This window comes from Anabrus simplex, chromosome 1 (assembly GCF_040414725.1).
Source record: "Anabrus simplex isolate iqAnaSimp1 chromosome 1, ASM4041472v1, whole genome shotgun sequence".
Taxonomy (NCBI): Eukaryota; Metazoa; Arthropoda; class Insecta; order Orthoptera; family Tettigoniidae; genus Anabrus; species Anabrus simplex.
This window is the reverse complement of record NC_090265.1, coordinates 1,077,610,837-1,077,634,751: the sequence shown is the minus strand read 5'-3', so window position 1 is coordinate 1,077,634,751 and position 23,915 is coordinate 1,077,610,837. Positions and strand designations below refer to the sequence as shown.

Here is a 23,915-nt window from a genome sequence, read left to right as displayed (position 1 = left end):
GTGTGTGTTTCGAAACACCGCCGGCTCAATCAGCTGTCTCGATGCCTCGACATCACAACGTTTCGTGTACCGTGTGTTGCGTGAACAGAAGCTCAGTCCTTCTGTACATGTCAGCTACATCGATGCTTTGAAACAGAAAAGATTTTTGAAACGTTGAGGGTGGTTTGTTTATCTTCTCGCCTCAATAGAAACACTCCGATTGACATTGTCCTGAAGTTGAACTGACACTCGTTAATAGACGCTTCATATTCCGCACCGCAAGTCAAGTTACTAAAAGAACAATGTACTCCGCATTGTAAGGTATTTGTTGTACATAGAAAAAGGACATTATTGTTCTCAAAGCAGGGTCATACTATGCTCCCATTTGTCAAGTGCAAACGTTTCGAAAATTGTGTTTTTAAACTTCAAATTGAACTAGATTTTAAAGCTGGATTAGGCCAAATCTGTTACTGTACGACCAACCAGATGAAGTAGACAGAGAAAAGAAGTATATCTACCTGGCTACAGAGCCATATAACAACAATAAATACGAGCTTGACGACGTAGAAGTGAGGGGTCTCATGATCGGTGCAAGAGGGACAATCCCTAAGAAGACGAGTTTCAACATCAGTACCAAGGAGCACAAAGCGCTCAGGAGTTCTCTTCTGATACTCATTCAGACACCACTTATATTCGCCAGACAAAGATAATGGATTTATCATTTACAAAAAAAAAAAAAAAAAAAAAAAAATCCTTATATTTAACGAAGTTGTTATAGTGTATTCTTTGTCTTTACGCAGCCACCAAGTGGATTTTGAAAATAAAATAAAAATAATACCGATATTCGACTCTTCTTAGATGAATTACTCATTTTATAATCATTCAAATTAGTTCACTTAGTTGTTAACTATCTTACCATGCTTTCGTAACTACATGGTTACATGTACGTAAAACCGAGCGAGTTGGCCGTACAGTTAGCTGTGATCTTGCATTCGAGAGATAGTGGGTTTGAACCCCACTGTCGGCAGCTCTGAAAATGGTTTTCCGTGGTTTCCCATTTTCACACCAGGCAAATACTGAGGCTGTACCTTAATTAAGGCCATGGTTGCTTCCCTGTTCCATCTACGTATCTACCTATCTACGTCGGTGCGACGAAAAGTAAATTGTAAGAACATGAAAAAGGAAATTGAAGACAACAGAAAGAAGATTATTCCTATTATCGAAACTATCATTTTGTGTGGCCGCCAAGGTTTACCCCTTAGAGGACATAGAGACGATGGACCCATTATATTGAATGATGAAGAGCCTACTGAAAATGATGGAAATTTTAGTACTTTCCTTCATTTTCGTGCAAGAAATTGGGATGAGGATTTAAAACCTCATTTGCTTACAAGCAGCCGCAATGCTATGTACATTAGCCGACAAACTTAAAACAAGATCATTCACGTATGCAATTACTTTATTGTTGAAAACATCGTGCGCAGAGTGAACAGATCACAGTGTTTCACTATAATGGCCGATGAGACAAGTGACATTTCTGGAGTGGAACAAATGTCACGTTGTGTTCGGTATGTCAACCCTGACTCTCAGACACTCAGGGAGGACTTCCTCCAGATTGTACCGATCACTGACGCCTCTGGAAGAGGTTTGGCTGCCAAAATAATTGATGTGCTTCAGAAGATAGGAGTCAACTTAAATTATATAAGAGGACAAGGATATGATGGAACTAACGCTATGAGTAGGCAGTTTAATGGCGTCCAAGCGATAATAAGGGAGACCTACCCGTTGGCTTTGTACGTGCACTGCAGTTCACATGTTCTCAATCTTGCTATAACCCATGCATGCTCAATCCAAGGAATCAGAAACTGTTTGGGTATTGTGGGGAATATTTGTTCATTTCTTAGTTTTCCTAAAAGGTTAAATGCATTTAAAGAATCGATAGATGCCACTGTTCCTGAAAGTGACAAAACGAGGCTTAAAGCATTGTGTCTAACAAGATGGGTGGAGCGCCATGACTCAATTGCAGTATTTCTAGAACTGTTTGATGCCGTCGTTGCAGTTCTTGAAAATATAGTACAATGGAATAATAAAGAAGCCTGCACTAATGCTCTACATATACTAAATCAAGTATTTAATGTAAGTGCTCTTCTTAGCAGATTTTTTCAAAGTGAAGAGTTGGACATTGCAAAAGCATTTTCATATGCTAATGTTGTGGAGGAGAGAATTATCAAGATCAGAGGAAACGCAGAAGAGGAGTTCATAAACATATTTATGCAAGCAAGCAAGAAAGCTTCTCAATTGGACACACAAATTACCATTCCTCATATAGCAAAGCGCCAAAGGTAATGAAGGTATCGGCTAAAGGAACACAAGGGCCACGAAGGGCGTGAAAATGAAAGACTCCCTAGCCCTCGCAAACCTAATAGCGTTGGGGTCGGAAAAGAACAAGAGTTGACCAAGAGAGGTCGGATAGGATAGATGAAAGTGAGAAGCCTGGCACAAGTAAGTGGAAGCAATGCCAGGACTCAGCTAAGGGCCCCGTGGTCGCCAACCCACGCTCCAAAGTTCAGAGCCCTTGGGGCGTATCCTTATGACAGTCATACATGCGCGTACCAGACACGCACAAGCAGTTTCATTATATTATATCTTAATTTTGTAACTGTAACCCCCCCCCCATTGGGCGATCCTGGCTACGCTACTGTTCAAACACCAGCTCTCACCTGGTTCAGGAGGCTCTGTTGGACGAGGTCGTAACGGGACGATCCGCGGTGTTGGTACTGGTGCAGGTGTAGTTGACAGGTCTGGAAAAGAAATCATGAGTGAATGAATACTGCATATCAAGGCGCAATATATCCATGGAACAAATTACGTTAAATGCTCAATTTCGGCACATGATAAAAGAGAGAAATATTTTAGATTGGAATTCTTATCTGCACACAAAATCAGTGTTTATATAAGCTGGTGAAAAAATTGGATACCGTACTTACAGGAAAGTGGAACAAACCATTGCCGAGTTAAGAAGGTTTAAAGTATGGACAAAACGGAACTACGGACGGGACAGTAAGTCCTCGTAATAAGGAAGCTGAAAACTGAATTATTTATGTCTATCTATCAAATTATAAATATAACCTCTATGTAGATCTGTCTTTCACAGCGATGTTGACAAAATGAGAGAGTGTCAACACTTGAAATTGGGACCAGGTTACAGGTTATCTTTCCGTTGCAAGAAAAATATAATGAACTTCCGAGTACAACTGGGTCACCATCCTCTATTATCAGTAATCCGACGACAGTTTCTTTCTCAGCGAAATGATTGTGTCATATTAGCCATGCCGACGCATACAGCTCCATCCATCGACCTGAGTTCGAACTATGTTCATCTCTGAGTTCTATTGCCGTGCACAGCGGTGCTCAGGAAACGAGAACATTTAGAAGGGTGAATTCGACATCAGATATAGGTTACAAGGACAACACAAGTCATATCTGAAATATTTAGTGAAAAATATCTTCCTTCGAAGTGAATGAATCATCTTCCATAATTTTGGAGTATGCAACGATATGGTTTACGTATTTGAGACTGGGACTTCAGTTAAGAAGCCACAAGTAAATAAAGCACATCATGATATTGCGGTTTTGTCCTGCACAGTTATCTGTCCATAGGGTCGGATCTTCCATTCTACAATTCATAATATTCTATTTTGCCCAGATGAACAGAGAGGAGGCGATTTAATTACCTCTCTGCCCTGCTCTAACCTCATCCCAAAGTATGCACCAATACTCTTCTTGGGAAGCAGAATTATGCATTGTATAGTTCAGTGTCCAGAGCTTCCTTAAGTAAATCTCTACGAATGATTCAACTACGATGTTGACAAACATTTTCGGAGGTCGGCCATTATGGTTTTTTACTTCGTACTGAGCACTGTGTGTTTGTCTTGTTTTCCTTTATTGGCCTCTGCTTTCTCTTCTGTTGACGCATTCTCTAGCTGGGATTTATACAGACGTATCGATTTCTGGAAGGTAGAAAGATACATTTGAATGCTTCATTACATACCCACTTGAAAAGCCACTCTTTTGCTTTCTTCAACATACAGCGAATGCATTTCTGAAATATTGAGATACCTTCCCAAATGGCCGATGACCTAGCTGTTAGGCCCCTTTAAACAATAAGCATCATCATCAACTTCCCAAATACTTTTTACCTGTCCTTTCTCGACAATAGTGCCCTTCATATGAATGTTCTTCATGATGTGTTTCGTTATTTCTTCTGAAACATCATCAGTAGTTTTGCGATATATTTTAGAGTAAAAATGACCGATAACTTGATTAGTAAAGCGCTGGTCACTTGTGAAGGTTAAACATGTACCTTCAGTTCTATCGAAGAAGAAGCACGGCACGGCTGGAATTCCTGCTTCTGCCAGTTACTTCGTCCTTTTGAGAAGGCTCATTTCCTTTCATATATAGGAGTACTAATCTTTTCTCCTCTGTTTAAATTCATGGTTTATAAGTAGTGCACTTCACACAGCCTCGGTCTTTAAAAGAAGCGCTAACGGTACCTTTGTCAAAAGCAAGATATGCACATTGTGAACCCATTATTTGATTGTTTGCTTAGTGCTAAAGCAACGCAATTTGTACTTACGCTTATAGATCCCTAAAATATTTACGATCATTTTGTAGTAACGTGACTTATGTTTGTTTAGCTCCAAGATGCATTAGGACTTGCAGAAATTTAAACTTGCCTATTTCCTTTCTAAATGAACTTTTGAGCTTAATTTAATTTAGTTCTAATGCAAGAGGCCATATGAACCTTGTTTTCAGGGTTTTCTCAGTTCCTGCAAAAATAGACTTACGTTAGTCTAACTCTCAGGTACAGCATTTATATTAACAATTGGGCTGCCAGACTGAGTGGCTCAGACGGTTAAGGCGCTGGCCTTCTGACCCCAAGTTGGCAGGTTCGATCCTGGCTCAGTCCGGTGGTATTTGAAGGTGCTCAAATACGACAGCCTCGTGTCGGTAGATATACTGGCATGTAAAAGAACTCCTGCGGGACTAAATTCCGGCACATCGGCGTCTCCGAAAGCCGTAAAAGAGTAGTTGGTGGGACGTAAAGCAAATAACATTATTAAATTAACAATTGGGCTACAATGAAAATCGATGGTTCTTGGTTCAAGGTTCTTACAGGGGTTAGACAAGGCTGTAATATTTCAGCTTCGTTGTTCAAAGTTTACATACATCATTTACTGAAAAGTATGTTGGGGAAAGGTGGAAAAAGTGGCAGGGAGAGGTTTATTTGATGGAAATGTACTAATCAGTTTGGGTTATGGCGACGACTTGGTCCTAATGGCAGAATATGCTGAAAGCCTGCGATCTAATATCTTGTAACTTGAAAATAGATGCAGTGAGTATGATGTAAAAGTTATCATTTACAATAATAAAGTGATGTTAGTAGGGAAGAAACGTAAGAGAACTGAATATAAGTTTGGGAATACAAAACTTGAACAGACAGATAATTGTCTAGGATGTGTATTCTCCAAAGATGGTTGGATAGTAAGTGATATTGAATCAAGATGCAGCAAAACTAATGCAGTGAGTATTCTGTAAGAAAGAAGTCAGCTCATGGACGAAGCTATATTTACAACATCTGTTTTCAGACCAACTTTGTTTACTGGGACTGAAAGCTGGGTGGACTGAGGATATCGCTTTCATACGTTAGAAGTAACAGACATGAAAGTATCGAGAATGATGGCTGGTACAGACAGGTGGGAACAATGGCAGGGTGGTGCTCGGAAAGAGAAGATAAAGTCCAAGTTAGGAATGAACTCAATGGATGAACCGGTTTCGGTGGTGGAGTCATGTGAGGCAAATGGAGAACAATTGACTCGGTCATGGAAGGTAAGAGAATTAGAGGTCAGAAGTTTCTCATGACTTAAAGATAAGAGGAACTGAGTGACTGACTGGATCACGTAGCCGTCAGCTTGCATTCGAGAGATAGTGGGTTCGAACCCCACTGTTGGCAGCCCTGAAGAAGGTTTTCTGTGCTTTCCATTTTCACAGTGGGCAAATGCTAGGGTTGTACCTTAATTATGGCTACAGCTGCATCCTTCCCACTCCTAGGCATTTTCTATCCCATCGTCGCCATAAAACCTGTGCGACGTAAAGCAGATAGTAAAAAACAAAAAGATAAGAGGTGTGACACAACGATAGAGGATTGTGGAGGCGTTTAATGAATTCACAGAGGCTTGCAAACTGAACGCGGAAAGTCGTAAAAGCCTGTACAAAATCAACATTTCTAATGGCTGTGGTACATGTTAATCTACTATTTATGATCATTTGATAAGTTTTTGTTTATCAAGAGAGAGAGCAAGTGCATTCATTTACTTTTCCTGTCTCCTATAATGAATAATAATGGAAAATATTTAGTTTTGCATACAAGCTCCTCAAATTTACATTAATATAAGCTGCTCTAGGAATTGGGTCATTAACATAATTAACAAGAGAATGGACCTTTTCTGATTTTCTAAATTTCTGTGGTAGCTACTGCTAATCACAAATGCCTATCCCTTACAAAGAAAGGAATTCGTGACATATGATATTATTAAGCTGATAAAACCTATCCACTCCTCTACGTAGTTAAGGAAGTAGAGTTCCAAGTGTCTGAAGCTGAGCATGAAGAGTTATCATAACGCGCTGTATTAAAAGGGTGCGGCTGGAATTCGTGTTTCATTCAGATGAGTACGGGGTGGATAAAGCGGAAATAAGCGACGCGTCATTTACTAGTTCTCATGAGGTTTTTGCGGTTTGGCAATAGTCCTTCTCAATATGGTGGCACGGACGAAGTGATATTGACCCTGCAATGGAGATATTCTATAGAAGATACTGTGCGAGTATTTTACAAATAACTCTAAGTGGTAGTGACAAAGCTATTTTGGTAGGATAAGCAAACAATATTCATACTTGTACTCGAAGTGTTATTATTTGAGCTTCCCACTCGTACGGCGTACGTCCAGATTCTGGCTCTGCCATGGAGATTACAATCAACCTTGTGAAAGTCACTGAGTAATTAGCTAGTTTGGAATCCAACGCAGTATTCACCATGTTGGTTTTGTTTGTTTACTGGAATACAAGGCAGGAACTGAGAGAACGCTGGTCTTCTGCATTGGTCGTCTCGCTTTAAATTCTACCGACATTTTGCTGGTGATTTTGTTTTTTAAATGAGCGTCTCTCTATTAACCTTTTCTCTGGTAGCCTTCAGCTTGTGCAAATTTTTAAATGGGAATTCACGTGACTTTAGTTAGAATTTCGCGTGTATCTTTACGGCCTCTGCCTTATGGGCAATAGTAAAAGTCGCGGGAAGGACAAATGTTGAAAAACCACGTGTTTGACACTTTTGACATTGTGCCCAGGTTTATCAGGATAGTAGTCAGATTTCCACCTTCTAGATCACCCGACGCATTTTAGGAATGGGTATTATGTTACGTAATTCTAACTGTGGCGTGTTGGAACTTAGTTTTACTAATTATATTATCATCGTATGTCTTTGCTGGCAAGCGCTAGTGTTTACAGTGTACTATGCCTTCAGGTGTGGGCTAGAACAAATTTGTTACTTTCATCGACCTGTCTTGGTCTCATCTTTGGCTTCGAAAATGACCGAGATATGAGTGATGTTAGTAATGCCATTAGCGAGCTCGATAGCTGCAGTCGCTTAAGTGCGGCCAGTATCCAGTATTCGGGAGATAGTGTGTTCGAACCCCACTGTCGGGAGCCTTGAAGTTGGTTTTCCGTGGTTTCCCATTTTAACACCAAGCAAATACTGGGGCTGTACCTTAATTAAGGTCACGGACGCTTCCTTCCCACTCCTAGCCCTTTCTTGTCCCATCGTCCCCATAAGACCTATCTGTGTCGGTGCGACGTCAAGCAACTTGCAAATAAATAATAAAAAATAAGTAATTCCATTGCCGGGCTGAGTGGCTCAGACGGTTGAGGCGCTGGCCTTCTGACCCCAACTTGGCAGGTTCGATCCTAGCTCAGTTCGGTGGTATTTGAAGGTGCTCAAATACGTCCGCCTCGTGCCAGTAGATTTACTGGCATGTAAAAGAACTCCTGCGGGACTAAATTGCGGCACCTCTGCGTCTCTGAAACGCGTAAATAGTAGTTAGTGTAAAGTAAAGATAATAACATTATTATTAGTAGTAATGCCATTCCTTACGCAGCCAATTCTTGTTACGTATGGCGTGAAAATATTGCTCATAGGGTTGGTTGGTGCGGACATTTCAGTGGGCTTTCCAGACTGAGATGTAATAGCAACTTCTGGCTCAGTGAGAAAGGCAACAGAAAGCCACCACATTTCCCTAGTACGCCTCTTCAGTGACGCCTAAGACACATATGGCGGCTGATGGTGGAGCTGTCACAAGCCTCCGGGCTGTGCACTCAACATACACATTATCCTCGTTGTGTACATTTAATATTAATTCAAAGAAAAATATCAATAATTTTAACATATTTTTGGTGTAATGATTTTGAAATGAACCTGCTCTTCCCGGGAGGCTCCCTGAAGTATTCTTTCATCCTTTTGTCCGCAAAGTAAGAGACACTGGTCAGGCAGGTGTTGCATATTAAAAAATGACACAAGAAATTTTTGACGATGTCCTTTCGACATTTTCCCCCTCACACATACTCTAACTTTTGATCAGTTTCTCTTGTCGCACGAGGTCAAAAATGTTCCATCCGCAACATTGACCTTGTAGCTGTGAGTTGGGCTACTGATTGCATCATCCCGTATATTATCTGTCTCACCTTTTCGGGACTATGTCCCTTGGCATGAAACCTCGTAGTTAAATTGGATATAATCACAGACCTAGACGCGTCATATCTGAATTTTTCAAATTCCAATAGATATACTTCAGTGATGAATGGCATCTTTTTATTCTTGGTTATCGTTAATAATATAGCGCGTATTTATGTGGTTAAAATTAATTTACAATTTTTTTTTTAAATTATCAATAACATTTAGTGGAGGTTTGAAAATCAAATGCCTAACATTTCTGAATTTTTAAATTTTTCATTGTCATGCACCCAGGTCTCTGACTTCATCAAGCTTTGAAAACGGTTACATCGTCTCTTTTATTTGCTACAAACTCCATAACCAATTTAATGGAGCCGATGACCTAGATGTTAGGCCCCTTTAAACAACAGCATCATCAAGCTGCAAGCACGAATTTAATATTCCTTTAAGTATTCAGTTTAACGAGAGAATGAGCACGCGATTTTGGTCAAGCAGCTGTCAGATTGCATTCTGGTGATAGTGGGTTTGAACCCCACTGTCGACAGTCATGAAGATTTTACCCATCATTTGCCAGGTGTGAAAATGGGAGACCACGGAAAACCATCTTCAGCGCTGCCGACAATGTGGTTCGAACCAACTGTTTCCCGAATACTGGACACTGGCCGCACTTAATTGACTGCAGCTATCGAGATCGGTATTGTAATTATTGAGATATTTGCATGTATACCCCATGTGTAATCTTAAGTGATATATAACCGGAGAAATCCTGATTATAAATTTTGTTTTGCGTGTTTAAAAGTTGCAACTTCTGCTGTGGAAATATGCTTTCCATGTGTGGACAATGTTTGACTGAAAAAAGGAGAACCTCCTTCTCAGAATATGCATATTTGTTTGTTTTGGTAGCATGAAAAAGATTTTGGCGCATAAATTTAGCACTAACGTTGTGTGATTTGAGTTTGTTAGCGTTTATTGTTTGTTATCGTCTAGTCCCTAGTGTATATAATAAGAGCAGTGACTAATTGCTTGTCTGCAGTGTGTGTGAAAACGAAAAATATGTGCAACAGTCTAACATGTGGTCTTCTGAAAATGTGTTAATAATTAAATCAGACTTCATAGCAACGGTCAGAAATAATTCTCTCTCACTAGATCTTGATTTGGGCGATGATTTTTAGCACATACGTAACTCGTGGTGCTTAACATGTGCCGCTTCAGGAGCGTCTACCTGTGGGAAAATTGGCGCAACATAACTCGACGTAATCACTGTTTTATTACAGGGCGACATTAACCTGCAGGAGATACAACCCGTGATAAAACGATGTGCCATTTACCTGTAGGGGTCAACTTACTACCCGCAATACACTCACCGCCTACCTGTCGAAGATAACATGCTACCCGCAATACAGCATAGTCAACCAGTAGGAGGTGATGTTTCCCGCACTACAAACAAAATCCACTGATTGATTTCAGCAACAATGGTGACGGCGATGGTGATGTTTTAAGTGACCAACCTTCGTATCAATAATCAGCTTAAGAAATCTAATAAACAAAGCGTTGCTTTTTTTTTTTGTATAGCGAATGCGTGTGTCTTTCAAATAATAATAGAATGTTATTTGTTTTACGTCCAACTAACTACTTTTTGGTGTTCGGAGATGCCTATGTGCCATCATTTTGTCCCGCAGGAGTTCTTTTACGAGCCAGTAAATCTACCGACACGAGGCTGGCGTATTTGAGCACGTTCAAATAACACCGGACTGAGCCAGGATCGAACCTGTCAAGGTGGGGTCAGAAGGCCAGCGCCTCAACCGTCTGAGCCACTCAGCCCATCTGTCTTAGAATATGAATGTATTGTGGATTTATGCTCCACTTATCTATTACAAGATGCAAAGCAATACGGAGAATTAAATACAGTGTCTACCATATGTAAAATTCAACTTTGGAAGAAACCTCCATTGAGGACGAGGCGCATTTTCCACTCTGTAAAAAGTAAATATAGGCTACATATTTCATGATACCTCAAGAACACCTTTTCATAATACATCACATTGCGACTAGCTTTGGTTTTGAATTTGATGACATGGAACATTTAAAATTAGAATAATATATTTCACAGACGTCGATCTCAGTTAATAGGGTTTATATATTTGATTAAAAATTTTAAAACGCTCAAGGATAACTTTAATTAATACAGTAATTTTAAGTCGGAATGACAAGAAAAGGAATTTTCCAAGAGTCTAACCCAGGGGATTCGGAATCAAATTATAGATAGATAGATAAATAGATAGATAGGTAGATAGATAGATAGATAGATAGATAGATAGATAGATAGATAGATAGAGAGATAGATAGATACATAAATAAATAAATAAATAAAAAAATAAATAAATAAATAAATAAATGGATAATGCATTTTAACTGGCGAAGTTAGAGACACGTGTCGCTATCTTACATTTAACCAGTGAATATATGAGTAACATAAAATAAACTGAAACAAATTACTGTGCTATCCTACCGTACACAACATTTCTAAAATACTACACAATTTAAAATAAATGGACATTTTGCTTCTTAAGTACAATAATATAACATACCTACCAGGAAACTAACATACAATAAATAATAATAATATACATTGTATTATTATGTAATTATAATAATATTATTTACAATTTAATGATACCAGAAATTTCTCACATTGAGAATCGTCTTACTTTCGTGGGCGAAAAATATTACAAAAATCTGGATCTGGATTACTTAAAATGGGAACCACAGCTGAGTACTAGGACTGCTCTACTGCTTACTTTTAATAACAGTAACGATGATGATATGATAATTAGTATAATGATAAGAAGAATAAGAGAAAGAAGACCGAGCTCGATAGCTGCAGTCGCTTAAGTGCGGCCAGTATCCAGTATTCGGGAGATAGTAGGTTCGAACCCCACTGTCGGCAGCCCTGAAAATGGTTTTCCGTGGTTTCCCATTTTCACACCAGGCAAATGCTGGGGCTGTACCTTAATCAAGGCCACGGCCGCTTCCTTCCCACTCCTAGCCCTTCCTTGTCCCATCGTCGTCATAAGACCTATCTGTGTCGGTGCAACGTAAAACAACTAGCAAAAAAAAAAGAGAAAGAAGAAGAAGAACTGTTGTCATTCTACGAGGTTATCCTATGGAGATATTTTGAGCACAGTCGTTTAAAGCTTCCGTGGTTTGATATTCCCCTGACCTCCTGCGGAAGGAGGTTTCATTCTCGGCTGGCCACAGAAGTGAAGGTGTTATAGGTCGAGGATTTATGTTTAGGAACAGCGACCAGTGTCGTGCTCAGCTCTCTGGTACTTTCCTTATGGTGTTCAGAACGGCTGACGGGGATTGTAAGGTAAGAATTCGGCGCAGTGAAGTCAAAGTATGCAGCGTGCGTCTGTCTTCGAGGCGTATTTATCCGAGCTCAATGTAAGAATGGGTAACATGATCAGAAAAGGGAAAATTACACATACATCTCATATGGTTAACATGTGCACGTTGTGGTTTATCTCGGAGTTCAGTTTTCGCATCTTTGTAAACTATGCCACAATAGTCGAATGTTGGAAGAACGAGTGTTTCGACTAGTTTCTTATTCAAAATGAACGAGAAAATACATTTGAAATAGTTTAATGAGTGTAACTTGGTAAAAACTCGTCCACGCTCTGGAAAGGGGGAAAATCTTCGTTTTGAAGTTATATATCAGGGATGGACATGCAGTAGTTACTGGAAATAAGTCTTGGATGGGCAATTGCTATGATTTGGGTTGTTCGGGTTTAAAGAATAGGTCATGCTGGGGATACCATTTGTTTACGGCTTCTACGAGGGGCGTACTATATTGTTTTATACTTTATTTTTTGTACATCCGGGTATGGTTCGCATTTCACTCTTGAAGGTGGTGACGTGGAACTAGTTTCCTGTTCCACCGTTTGGTAGCAGCACACTCACAGGGGCCAACGAATGCACTCGTCATAGCCATTTCATAACAACACTGTCAGCGTAGGAGCAGACAACACGGAAAGCAACCGTCAGGAACAGCGCTATACGACTTGCTTTTTATGGAAAGAAGGCGCGACCACTTCATATAACTTCATCGGTGCTTGGTGGCTGTCTGTGGAGAACATGCGTCGTCACTGAAAATAGTTTACAACTGAGTGGAAGGTTGGAAAACAGGTCGCATATCGGTGAACAGGGAACTAGTTCCGGAAGGAATGAGACAGTGTCAACACTATCCAACATTGCCCGGGTCGAACAGGGCATCCAAGGAAACAGATGCATCACATCATTGATAACATGGTGATGTTAATAGTATTCAAATTTAACACCTGTATAACTCGACATATACAGTGATGAAATTACCAGAAGCGAATCACGGCATTTTAAACATTCAATAGCCTACACAATAATACGAATTATAGAATTCAGAGAAATGAATATTTTTCTGAGGATTTGTTTAAGCTTACTTCTAAGTACTTAAACTGTAGGGGCTGCCTGGCCGAGGCGGTAAAGGCGTGCTCGGTTCGCCCGGAAGGACGTGGGTTCGAATACCCTTTCCGAAGTCCTTAAATTTAAGAAACGAGATTTCCACTTACGGAGGTGCATATGGCCCTGAGGTTCACTCAGTCTACACCAAAAATGAGTACCAGGTTAATTCCTGGGGGCAAAGGCGGCCGGGCGTAGAGCTAACCACTCTACCCCATGACGTGCCGAGGTTAACAATGGTGGAAGCCTTTACCTTCCACTCCTCCAAGGGCTTTCATGGCCTGTACGGAGGTAACTTTGCTTTGCTTTTACTTAAAATGTAAGAAACACCATCTTTGTTAATTTTCGATACTTAGTTTCCTACTCAAAATATTACCAGAGACATACCGGTACGCATTTTTCCTTACATCTGAGTAAGATGTGTGTGGTATTGCAATGTAAACAATATTAACAAATTCGGATAGAATAAAATAATATATTACTGGCAGCACTAAAAGAGCAAAGTTAATAATAAAACTGTGTTTTTGTTGTCCGTGGATTTTGTACACAACATTTGGATTTCAGTTTTATGGATGAAAAGCAATAGGTAATCATAAGTTCTTCAGCTCGACTTATGTAATATCAACTATGACCGTCTGGGACATAGCAAGAAGGGTCACTACACTTCGACATGAGCACTTCTAATGGTGATGACGAACTGGAGCCTTGTTGGACTAAAATACATTGCTGCAACTTGAGCACAAAGTGGTAATAATAATAATAATAATAATAATAATAATAATAATAATAATAATAATAATAATAATAATAATAATAATAATAAAGACCGGGCAAGTTGGCCGTGCGCGTAGAGGCGCGCGGCTGTGAGCTTGCATCCGGGAGATAGTAGGTTCGAATCCCACTATCGGCAGCCCTGAAAATGGTTTTCCGTGGTTTCCCATTTTCACACCAGGCAAATGCTGGGGCTGTACCTTAATTAAGGCCACGGCCGCTTCCTTCACATTCCTAGCCCTTTCCTGTCCCATCGTCGCCATAAGATCTATCTGTGTCGGTGCGCCGTAAAGCCCCTAGCAAATAATAATAATAATAATAATAATAATAATAATAATAATAATAATAATAATCATGATCGTTAAGGCGTGAAGTCTATAATGGTCTGACCCCGTGGTTAGCCAGTTCGAGTCCCGTTGGTCGAAAAAATTTCACCATCAGAATTTTGACCGACAGGGTAGGAAAGGTGGTGGTAGTAAACAATTTCTAATCACTAGATTGCGTGGATTAAATTCCAAACCTCTCCGAAGTGCTCATATGGAGTGAGAGCATATGACGCTGATGATGGTGATTCGTCCGTTGGATGAGGACGGGAAGACTTGAGCAGACCCCTCGGTGCTGTTCGACAGGAACAGACTATGAGCCGGCACTGGGTTTCACCCTCTCCCTTCTACTATCATATGCCATGTAATTCATTTCATCTCATTAAAACCTCTGATGAGGTTGACGTCAGGAAGGGCATCCGGTCATGAAACTCGCTACGAAGATTCATCTCGCTTCACACCCGACCCTGTAGGCAGGGCCTCTCAGGGTGCATGCGCCCGTGCATTGCATGGCGCAAGGTGCAGGAGACGACTTCACTAGATTGACCAGAGTGCAAACCCCCACTATACTTCCCCTACATCTGTCTCACCCGTTCGGCCTGTCTTCGCCTTCTCCACCTTCTCCGCTGATTCTCCCCTCACTGCGAAATGTTTATGTGCGGTGAGCGGTGACACTGTTGTATGGGACAACGTTACCGGTGTTAAAACACTCTTCTTTCAATTTGGTTTGAGCAGACAATTTATCTTCTCTAGCTCTTCTTTTCCTTTTTCTTTGCACTTATACCAGTTATGCCAGGAATAAGGGACCGGCTGACAGTAATTCTGAGAGCCTTCTTTAAATTACAATCAGAAATAGGCCTACTCGCACGCAATCTGGTTTTCGTACAAGTCAAAACAGGAAAAAAACACCTTTCACATATGCATGTGGAACCAAAAACAGAAATAATTTCAGCTGCTTCTCGATGCAGCTTAGGAAAATCTTCCTTCGGCAAATTCTCGTAGAATTTGAGCAAAGACTTTATACTGGCTAATAGATCCTTTTGATTAACTTATCACATAATTATTTCCCACGGATTAAGCATTTGGCTTTATCATCACGACTGACCAAAAAAGTTCCCAGTTCGACTGAAATGCACTTTCGGAAGTCTTTGCTTTCTTCGAAACGGGTTGCTCGATTGTTATGTTGTTGTCTTGCGCTTATCTATTTCACTGGTAAACAAGTCGTCTGCCACCGAACGCTTCGTCGCTCTCAGCACATTACACCATCCAAGTCAAGCCGAGTTGAGCCGAGTCGGACCGATGCACAGTCCACGGAGCCTCTGCGCCTCGATTTGCTCGCGTGGGATTTTGGGCATTTGAGAGGCCCTACTGTATAGAAACGGGACATTTATTATTATTATTATTATTATTATTATTATTATTATTATTATTATTATTATTATTATTATTATTATTATTATTAAAATAATGTTTTACACCCCACTTCTGAGACTTTGACGTTGTCCCGCATAAGTTGTTTTATGCACAAACGGCTAGCGCCTTACCGCTTAAGCAACTCACCTCAGCCCGCAGAAGCAGCAGTAGCATTAAGTGGGATAGAGTGATTCGCTCTCTGCCGGGCCACCTGGCACTCATTTCTGTTGTAGGCTGAGTGAGCCCCAGGACCATGTCCTTCTTCGAAGATAGTAATACGATAACTGGCAGTAGTCGCAAATAACATGAAAACAGCATTACAATTCAAAAGAGAAGAGAGAAATAACATCCCTTAAATTCAAACAAGAATAATACCGTAAGATTGAATATTTTCACACAGTATCTTGTGATCAGTCGTTTACCTTTAACGTCCGACTCTTTGCTGAAAGATCATTGTATTAGTCTTCGGTCCAAAGGGTCCTGGGTTTGATTCCCGGCCGGGTCGAGGATTTTAACTGCGGACGGTTAATTTCTCTCTCTCTGGGACTGAGTGTTCATCTACGTACAAACAATGGCACTAGGAACCACTACAGAGAATAGTGAATACATGGCACCACATATGGTTGGCGACAGGAAGGGAATCCAATAGTAAAACTGAGCCAAATTAAAATGAAGTTCCGACTCCTATAAATTGGAGGAAGTCCACAAAGAATATATCCTTTTACCTTTAACATGATCACCGTATTCTTATTTTTATTTTATGAAATACTTCCTCTCATGCAGAGGCTGCCTTGCAACAACGTATACTTTAACATTCAGTTTTAGAAGAGAAATGTTGATGGTAACCTAATTGTAACCATAATTTCTTAGAATTAACAAAGAACCCCTTAAGGCTATGATGGCAATCTCCCCTAACGTTGTAACTGGCAGAGACTCTGTTTCCAAAAATTGGCGGCAATCGAATGTTTCTAAACGTTGAGATGGAGGTCTAAAGGAAAGATCTTCTCGGACAAGAATTTATCTACGTGATCGATGGTAGTCATGGAGTCACCAAAATGTATGAAATGCAAAGCTTGTTGGTCTGTTTGCTTTTTTCTGAACTGAAGTGATAAAATCAACACCGTCTACTTGCTTTGTCACACGAACGTGCGAAGAAATTCGACGAATGAAATGAAAGCTGAAGTTGAATGATTCGATACCGGATCATATTCGACTGTTAGTGGTCATCTTACAGACGAACCATCTGCAACATCGTTTAGGAAACTAGCTGGGAAATATTTAGCTGTATTGTGCAGAAGCAACACCTTCACCTTCAATAACAAGGTGGAGGATTTTAAGAGTTAATTTTATGAGCGCTTAATAATAATTTATATTTACCTGTTGAAAATCAACAGCCTGTTTCCAGTCATTTAACCGGGTCAAGAATGGAATGAATGAAGCCCCCATCTAGCGGCGAGAATAGGAATTTTGCCGGCTACCGAAGCCTGTTGGAATCCTCTGGGGCGATAATTAATGACTGACAGATGAAATTAAATAATATCTTTTTTTTGTTATTTGCTTTACGTCGCACCGACACAGATAGGTCTTATGGCGACTATGAGCCAGGAAGGGGCTAGGAGTGGGAAGTAAGCGGCCATGGCCTTAATTAAGGTATAGCCCCAGCATTTGCCTGGTGTGAAAATGGGAAACCACGGAAAACCATCTTCAAGGCTGCCGACAGTGGGGTTCGAACGCACGATCTCCCGAATACTGGATACTGGCAGCACTTAAGCGACTGCAGCTATCGAGCTCGGTAAATTAAATTAAATTAAATTAAATAATATTGGAGAGTGCTGTTGGAATAAAAGATGACAGGGAAACCTGGAGTACCCGGAGAAAAACCAGTTCCGCCTCCGCTTTGTCCAGTATACATTTCACATGGAGTGACCGCAATTTGAACCACGGAACTCAGCGGTGGGAGGCCGGCGCGTTGCCGCCTGAGCCACAGAGAGTGAAATCTTTGCCTCTGATTACTGATAAATCCTATGCGACGAGCAATTCTACAACCAGCACTGCAGTGAAATTACCTTTGTCTTTCAGGAACCGTAATGACGTGTGGCAACGAAGAATTTTAAGTTTTTACAAGAATGTTGTCCGCTTCTGTGGTGTAGTGGTTAGTGTGATTAGCTGCCACCCCCGGAGGCCCGGGTTCGATTTCCGGCTCTGCCACGAAATTTGAAAAGTGGTACGAGAACTGGTTCGCTCATCCTCGGGAGGTCAACTGAGTAGAGGGGAGTTCGATTCCTACCTCAACCATCCTGGAAGTGGTTTTCCGTAGTTTTCCACTACTCCTCCAGGCAAATGCCGGGATTGTATCTCACTTAAGGCCACGGCCGTATCCTTTTCTATTCCTTGCCTATTCATTCCAATCTTCATATCCCACACAAGGATCCTGTTCAGCATAAGAGGTGAGGCCGCCTGGGCGAGGTACTGGTTCTCATTCCCGGTTGTATCCCCCGACCCAAAGTCTCACGCTCCAGGACACTGCCCTTGAGGTGGTAGAGGTGGGATCCCTCAATGAGTCCGAGGGAAAATCCAACCCTTGAGGGTAAATGGATTAAGAAAGAAAGAAAGAAAGAATGTTACTGAACGTGCAGTCCTTCCTTCGTCTTCTTAACACCAAAATTTGGTTATGCGCTATTCATACGCAACTGATTACGTAATGAAGTAACCACTCGAGTTTGTTGTGTCAAAAAATATCGAATTACGGCATGGAATAAGAAATTTATGATAATGGTAATTATAGATCAATGTAGCGACGATGTTGTTAGAAATAAATAAATAAATAAATAAATAAATAAATAAATAAATAAATAAATAAATAAATAAATAAATAAATAAATAAATAAATAAAAGACAGAGTCCGCGTCTGTGGTGTAGTGTTTAGCGTGATTAGCTGCCACCCCCGGAGGCCCGGGTTCGATTCCCGGCTCTGCCAAGAAATTTCAAAAGTAGTACGAGGGCTGGAACGGGGTCTACTCAGCCTCGGGAAGTCAACTGAGTAGAGGTGGGTTCGATTCCCACCTCAGCCATCCTGGAAGTGGTTTTCCGTGGTTTCCCACTTCTCCAGGCAAATGCCGGGATGGTACTTAAGGCCACGGACGCTTCCGTCCCTTTTCCTTGTCTATCCCTTCCAATCTTCCCATCCCCCCGCAAGGCCTCTGCTCAGCATAGCAGGTGAGGCCGCCTGGGCGATGTACTGGTCCTCCTCCCCAGTTGTATACCCCCACCTGATGTCTGACGCTCCAGGACACTGCCCTCGAGGCGGTAGCGGTGGGGTCCCTCGGTGAGTCCGAGGGAAAAGCACATCCTGGAGCGTAAACAGATTAAGAAAGGAAAGAAGAAAACGAAAAAAAAAAAAAAAAAAGAGAAAGAAGGACAAAAGGAAGGGAGAAAATATTTTATATATATCATAATAGTAATTTTCTTATAGTGGCTGCCTAGCCGAGGCTGTAAAAGCGTGTTGCGTTCATCCACAAGTGCGTGGGCTCAGTTCCCTCCAGGAAGTCGAAATATTGAGAAAAGAGTTTTCCACTTATTGAAAGTCACAAGGCCCCGAGGTTCCTGAGGCAAGGGCGGCTGTGCCTATCGCTCTAAATGTGGTGTGGCTTCGTATGTTGTCCTCATAAGATTTATTCTTCGCTCTTATTACGTTTTGGTTGAAATGAGATAGTAATATTCTTGCACACGACCTATTCTTTTTGTGCAACATATCAAGTTAAGTTTTCCACAAAACAACTCCAGAAATACGCTGAGTATCACCTTTATGTCAAGTTCCGGGGTACACTTCTCGACTCTACACACACTTTCACACATTCAGTGTATTAACATAGACTAACAGATGACAACGATGACGTTGGTAGATGAAGATGTTGTTCAATGAAACAACGATTTCATAGCCCTCAACTCGTCAATAACGTAAATCATTGAACTTATCTGCATTTAGCCGGAAAACATTCCCGAAAGTGGTAAAAGGAAAGCAAAGCAAAGCAAAGTCACCTCCATACAGGCCATGAAGGCCCTTGGAGGAGTGAAAGGTAAAGGCTTCCACCATTGTTAACATCGGCACATGGTGGGGTATAGTGGTTAGCTCTACGCCCGGCCGCCTTTACCCCCAGGAATTAACCTGTTACTCAGTTTTGGTGTAGGCTGAGTGACTTCCTGACGGGGATTCGAACCCACGTCCTTTCGGGCGAACCGAGTACGCCTTTACCGCCTCGGCCAGGCAGCCTCTTCCCGAAAGCGGAACACAGGAAACAACAATATAATATATAAAACTATATTCTAAATATTATGTTTACATTAACATTTCTGAATCCATAAATTTGGACATTTTAATCTTAAAATGCTACTTTGTGTTAAAGAAATCTGACTGGTCGATAATTCAGGCCAGGGTTCACCAAACGGAAGGCCACTACGCTGAAAATTCAGCCAAAGAGCCAACGGTTAGGTGCTGGTCATCTGAGCTTGGCTCAGTTCGGCGATATTACTACTACAACCTCCGGATTACAATTTTAGAATTACTAACTTGCCCTAATTCAGAAAAAAAAAGTAATATTTTGTACATTGATATTAATTTTCCTACATGTTTGATCAGTTATGCATATTTGGAGATGTATAATAAATGGTTATTACTAGTATTAACTATTCTTTAGCCAATAACATAATTCTAAAAAGACCAACACTGCGAAAAAAATACGAATTGTAATTTAAAGAATATCAAATCTCAAAATAAAAATTTGTTAAGACCTTATGTCTGAGAAATTAATAATAGATGATTTTAGGTTATTTGGTAAATTAATTTTCTCGAACTTTCAAGCCTAAGGTTATCACACCGTAGTTTAAAATTCCGGCCCTGCATCGTCTCCGAAAACAGTAAAGCAGTTAGTGACGCGGAAAAAAGAATATTATTAACATAATATTTATGAGTACTTATACCTTAACAATTAGTTTCCAGTCCTTGCTATGTCCATAGTCTTTCATCAATTTATGATAGTATGACTACTGTATATTAGGGTCCACCTCTGTGGTGCTGTTGTTAGTGTGATTAGCTGTCAACCCCGGAGGCCCAGGTTCAATTCCCGGCTCTGCCACAAAATTTGAAAAGTGGTACGAAGGCTGGAACGGGGTCCATCAGTCTCGGGAGGTCAATGGAGTAGAGGGAGGTTTAATTCCCCCCCCCCCCTCAACCATCCTCTAAATGGTTTTCCGTGGTTTCCCACTTATCATCTAGGCAAATGCCGGGATGGTACCTAACTTAAGGCCATGGACGCTTCCTTCCCTCTTCCTTGTCTGTCCTTCCGATCTTCCCATCCCCCAGTAGGCCCCTGCTCAGCACAGCAGGTGAGGCCGCCTCTACGAGGCACTGGTCTTCCTCCCCAGTTGTATCCCCGACCCAAAGTCTCACGCTCTAGGACACTGCCCTTGAGATGGGATTCCATTCTGAGTCCGAGGGAAAAACCAACCCTGGAGGGTAAACAAATTTTTCTTTTTTTGCTACTTGCTTTACGTCGCACCGACACAGATAGTTCTTTTGCAATGATGGGATAGGAAAGGCCTAGGAGTGGGAAGGAAGCGGCTGTGGCCTTAATTAAGGCACAGCCCCAGTATTTGCCTGGTGTGAAAATGGGAAACCACGGAAAACCATCTTCAGGGCTGCCGACAGAGGGGTTCGAACCCACTATCTCCCGGATGCAAGCTCACAGCTGCGCGACCCTAACCGCATGGCCAACTCGCTCGGTGGTAAACAGATTAAGAAAAAGAAGAAGAAAACCACATTACAAAGTTAATCTCCTAACAAATATAGATCGCAACGGCAATGTGTATTCATTACTGACTTGTCCAAAATATATAGTGTTTTATGAAAATCTGTATTTTAAACTACAACCACCTTCGGACTAAAATTGATCAAGTAGTTATAAATACCCTAAATTTCCGTTTCATATCTTGAGATGTTTGACTTCCCAAGAATATACCGATATAGCTCATTGAAAAATATATTACAGGAATTATAGAACAAGAGAGGTTTGCTAATTCCGTCACACTGAAGCTTGAATATGTTAACAAAGAACATTGGATCACAGAATAATGGATGTGAGAATGGAACACTGAATGTAGCAAGGTTATAAGCCTTAGTTTTGGTGTATGCAGATGAGGAGATCAGTCTTGTTGTCCTGCGTGAGAAATGAAATACTTTTGCTGTTTCTTATTTAGTTAGGGGACTCATATCAATATAGTCATCGACATGTTATGGCAGCAGGAAGAATGCCTGATAACTTGTGAGCAGGTTCAATCCTGACTCAGTTTGTTGGTGTTTAAAGGAGCTCACATACGTCAGCCTCGTGTAGTTGTAACTAGAATTAAATCACGTGTCCTAGGACATGGAGGTAGGAACTGTTTACTGGATTACTGTGCTACATTCACGTGCTAGGATGAACGTTCAAGTGACTTACCTCCGTTCTCGTAGTCATAGTCATAATCGTAGTCATACTCGTCCTCGGGGGCGGCCTGTTCCGCCTGCGGCCGGTCTCTGGACCGGGTGCGGAGCCGCTTGGTGCGACCGGCGGCCAGAGCCAGCGGCAGCAGCAGCAGAAGCAGCAGCGTCGTCTTCGCGGCGCGCATGGCCTGCTGCTTGTGAGACGACTAGCACTCGCCGTCAGGCTAACAACCCGCCAAGACATGACGTAACGACACATGGCCTGCACATCAGGCGCGCCCAGTCGCTGCTCTTTTTGCTGTCTTTGACCCACAACACATCACATCCGCATCTTGCGATTCTCATTAGGGCCGCCTGGTAACCAGAGTACCATCGCCCAGCATGGCCTTCCTTCCTTCCTTCCTTCCTTCCTTCCTTCCTTCCTTCCTTCCTTCCTTCCTTCCTTCCTTTCATGAGCACCTCTCGAAAGACGTCCTACCTGAGTGACCAACTCCACACGGGATGAAACCATCCCATGGATATCTGGCAGTGTTACCTACAGGGCGGTTGCTGGGAAACTCAAAACGCGACCAGCAAGGGGACCGTTTCCCACAAGACAACAGAAGCCCTGGTCTTTTGAACCCAAGGTGGCGGGCTCAATCCCGTTTCAGTCTGGTGGTATTTGAAAGTACTCGACTACACCAGCGTCGTGACGACAGATGTACCCGCACCTCAGTGACTTCGAAGACCGTAAACGTTATTAGTGGGTCGTAAGACGAGTAACATTACTATTCTTCTTTATTACAATAGCTTAACGTCGCACGAACCCGGTTCCGGTGACCTGGTATGAAAATGGATATCCAGGGAAAACCATCTTCAGGGTTGCCTACGGTTGGGCTCGAATCCACCATCTCCCGAATGAAAGCTATGTGACGCGAAACACGTGGCCAACTCGCTCGATACCATTAGTACATTTTTGTATGAAGTTCAATGGTTAACTGCTGTAATTTTTACGATAATCGTGTATCTTAGTCATGTAACATATAAATGAAGTATTATGTAGCCTAATTCGTTAGTTTACTTATGGAAAATGCCGCAGACATCACGCCAGGACTTACGTATTTCGTTTTACAGGTGTGACTCTTTCGGAGGTCTAGGTTTATCATATACAGTGATTTGTTAGCCATTATAATTATTTGGGATTAATTAAATCCACTTTAGCGCAATGTATACTATGGGATTTTAAGTTGAACTTTCACAACATTCTCTTTGAGGGCTGTCTACCCGAGGCGATAAGAGCATGTTCGGTTCATCCAGTGGATCCGGGTGCGTTTTCCTGCCAGGAAGATGGAAAATTTAGAAATAAGACTTCTACATTTGAAGAGAGACATGGCCCTGACGTACATTAGACATGAGTATAAGATTAATTCCTTGGAAATGTGGTGGTCAGGTATAGAGCTAACGACTCTACCTCAAGGCTACCTCCCACTTCATGGCCTGTATGGAGACGACTTTGCTTTGCTTCATAATGATGCTGATGTACAATACATCGATATTTCCGGAGCTGTTACTTCGGCTGCTGAGCGATACAAAACAGGAGAGTTTTACAAAATCATTTCTAGAAAACACGTGTAACGACAGTGTTCAGTAGTTAACTTTAGAGAGTAAGGACCAGTGTATCTAGCAACACAGTTCTGATCTA

At 41.5% G+C, this 23,915-nt stretch overlaps 1 protein-coding gene across 2 annotated transcripts in view; it reads right to left on the bottom strand.

The window, feature by feature from the left end:
• LOC136858009 (collagen alpha-1(II) chain) overlaps positions 1-22,426 on the bottom strand; it is a 209,645-nt gene extending 187,219 nt beyond the window's left edge. For both annotated transcript variants that reach the window (XM_067137199.2, XM_067137200.2), the window contains exons 1-2: positions 22,251-22,426; positions 2,700-2,780 (exon numbers count right to left, since the gene is read on the bottom strand). In XM_067137199.2, coding sequence (XP_066993300.2) covers positions 2,700-2,780; positions 22,251-22,419 — 250 coding nt within the window. In that variant the 5' untranslated portion in view covers positions 22,420-22,426. The remainder of the gene's footprint in view (positions 1-2,699; positions 2,781-22,250) is intronic.
• Positions 22,427-23,915: the final 1,489 nt, after the last annotated feature.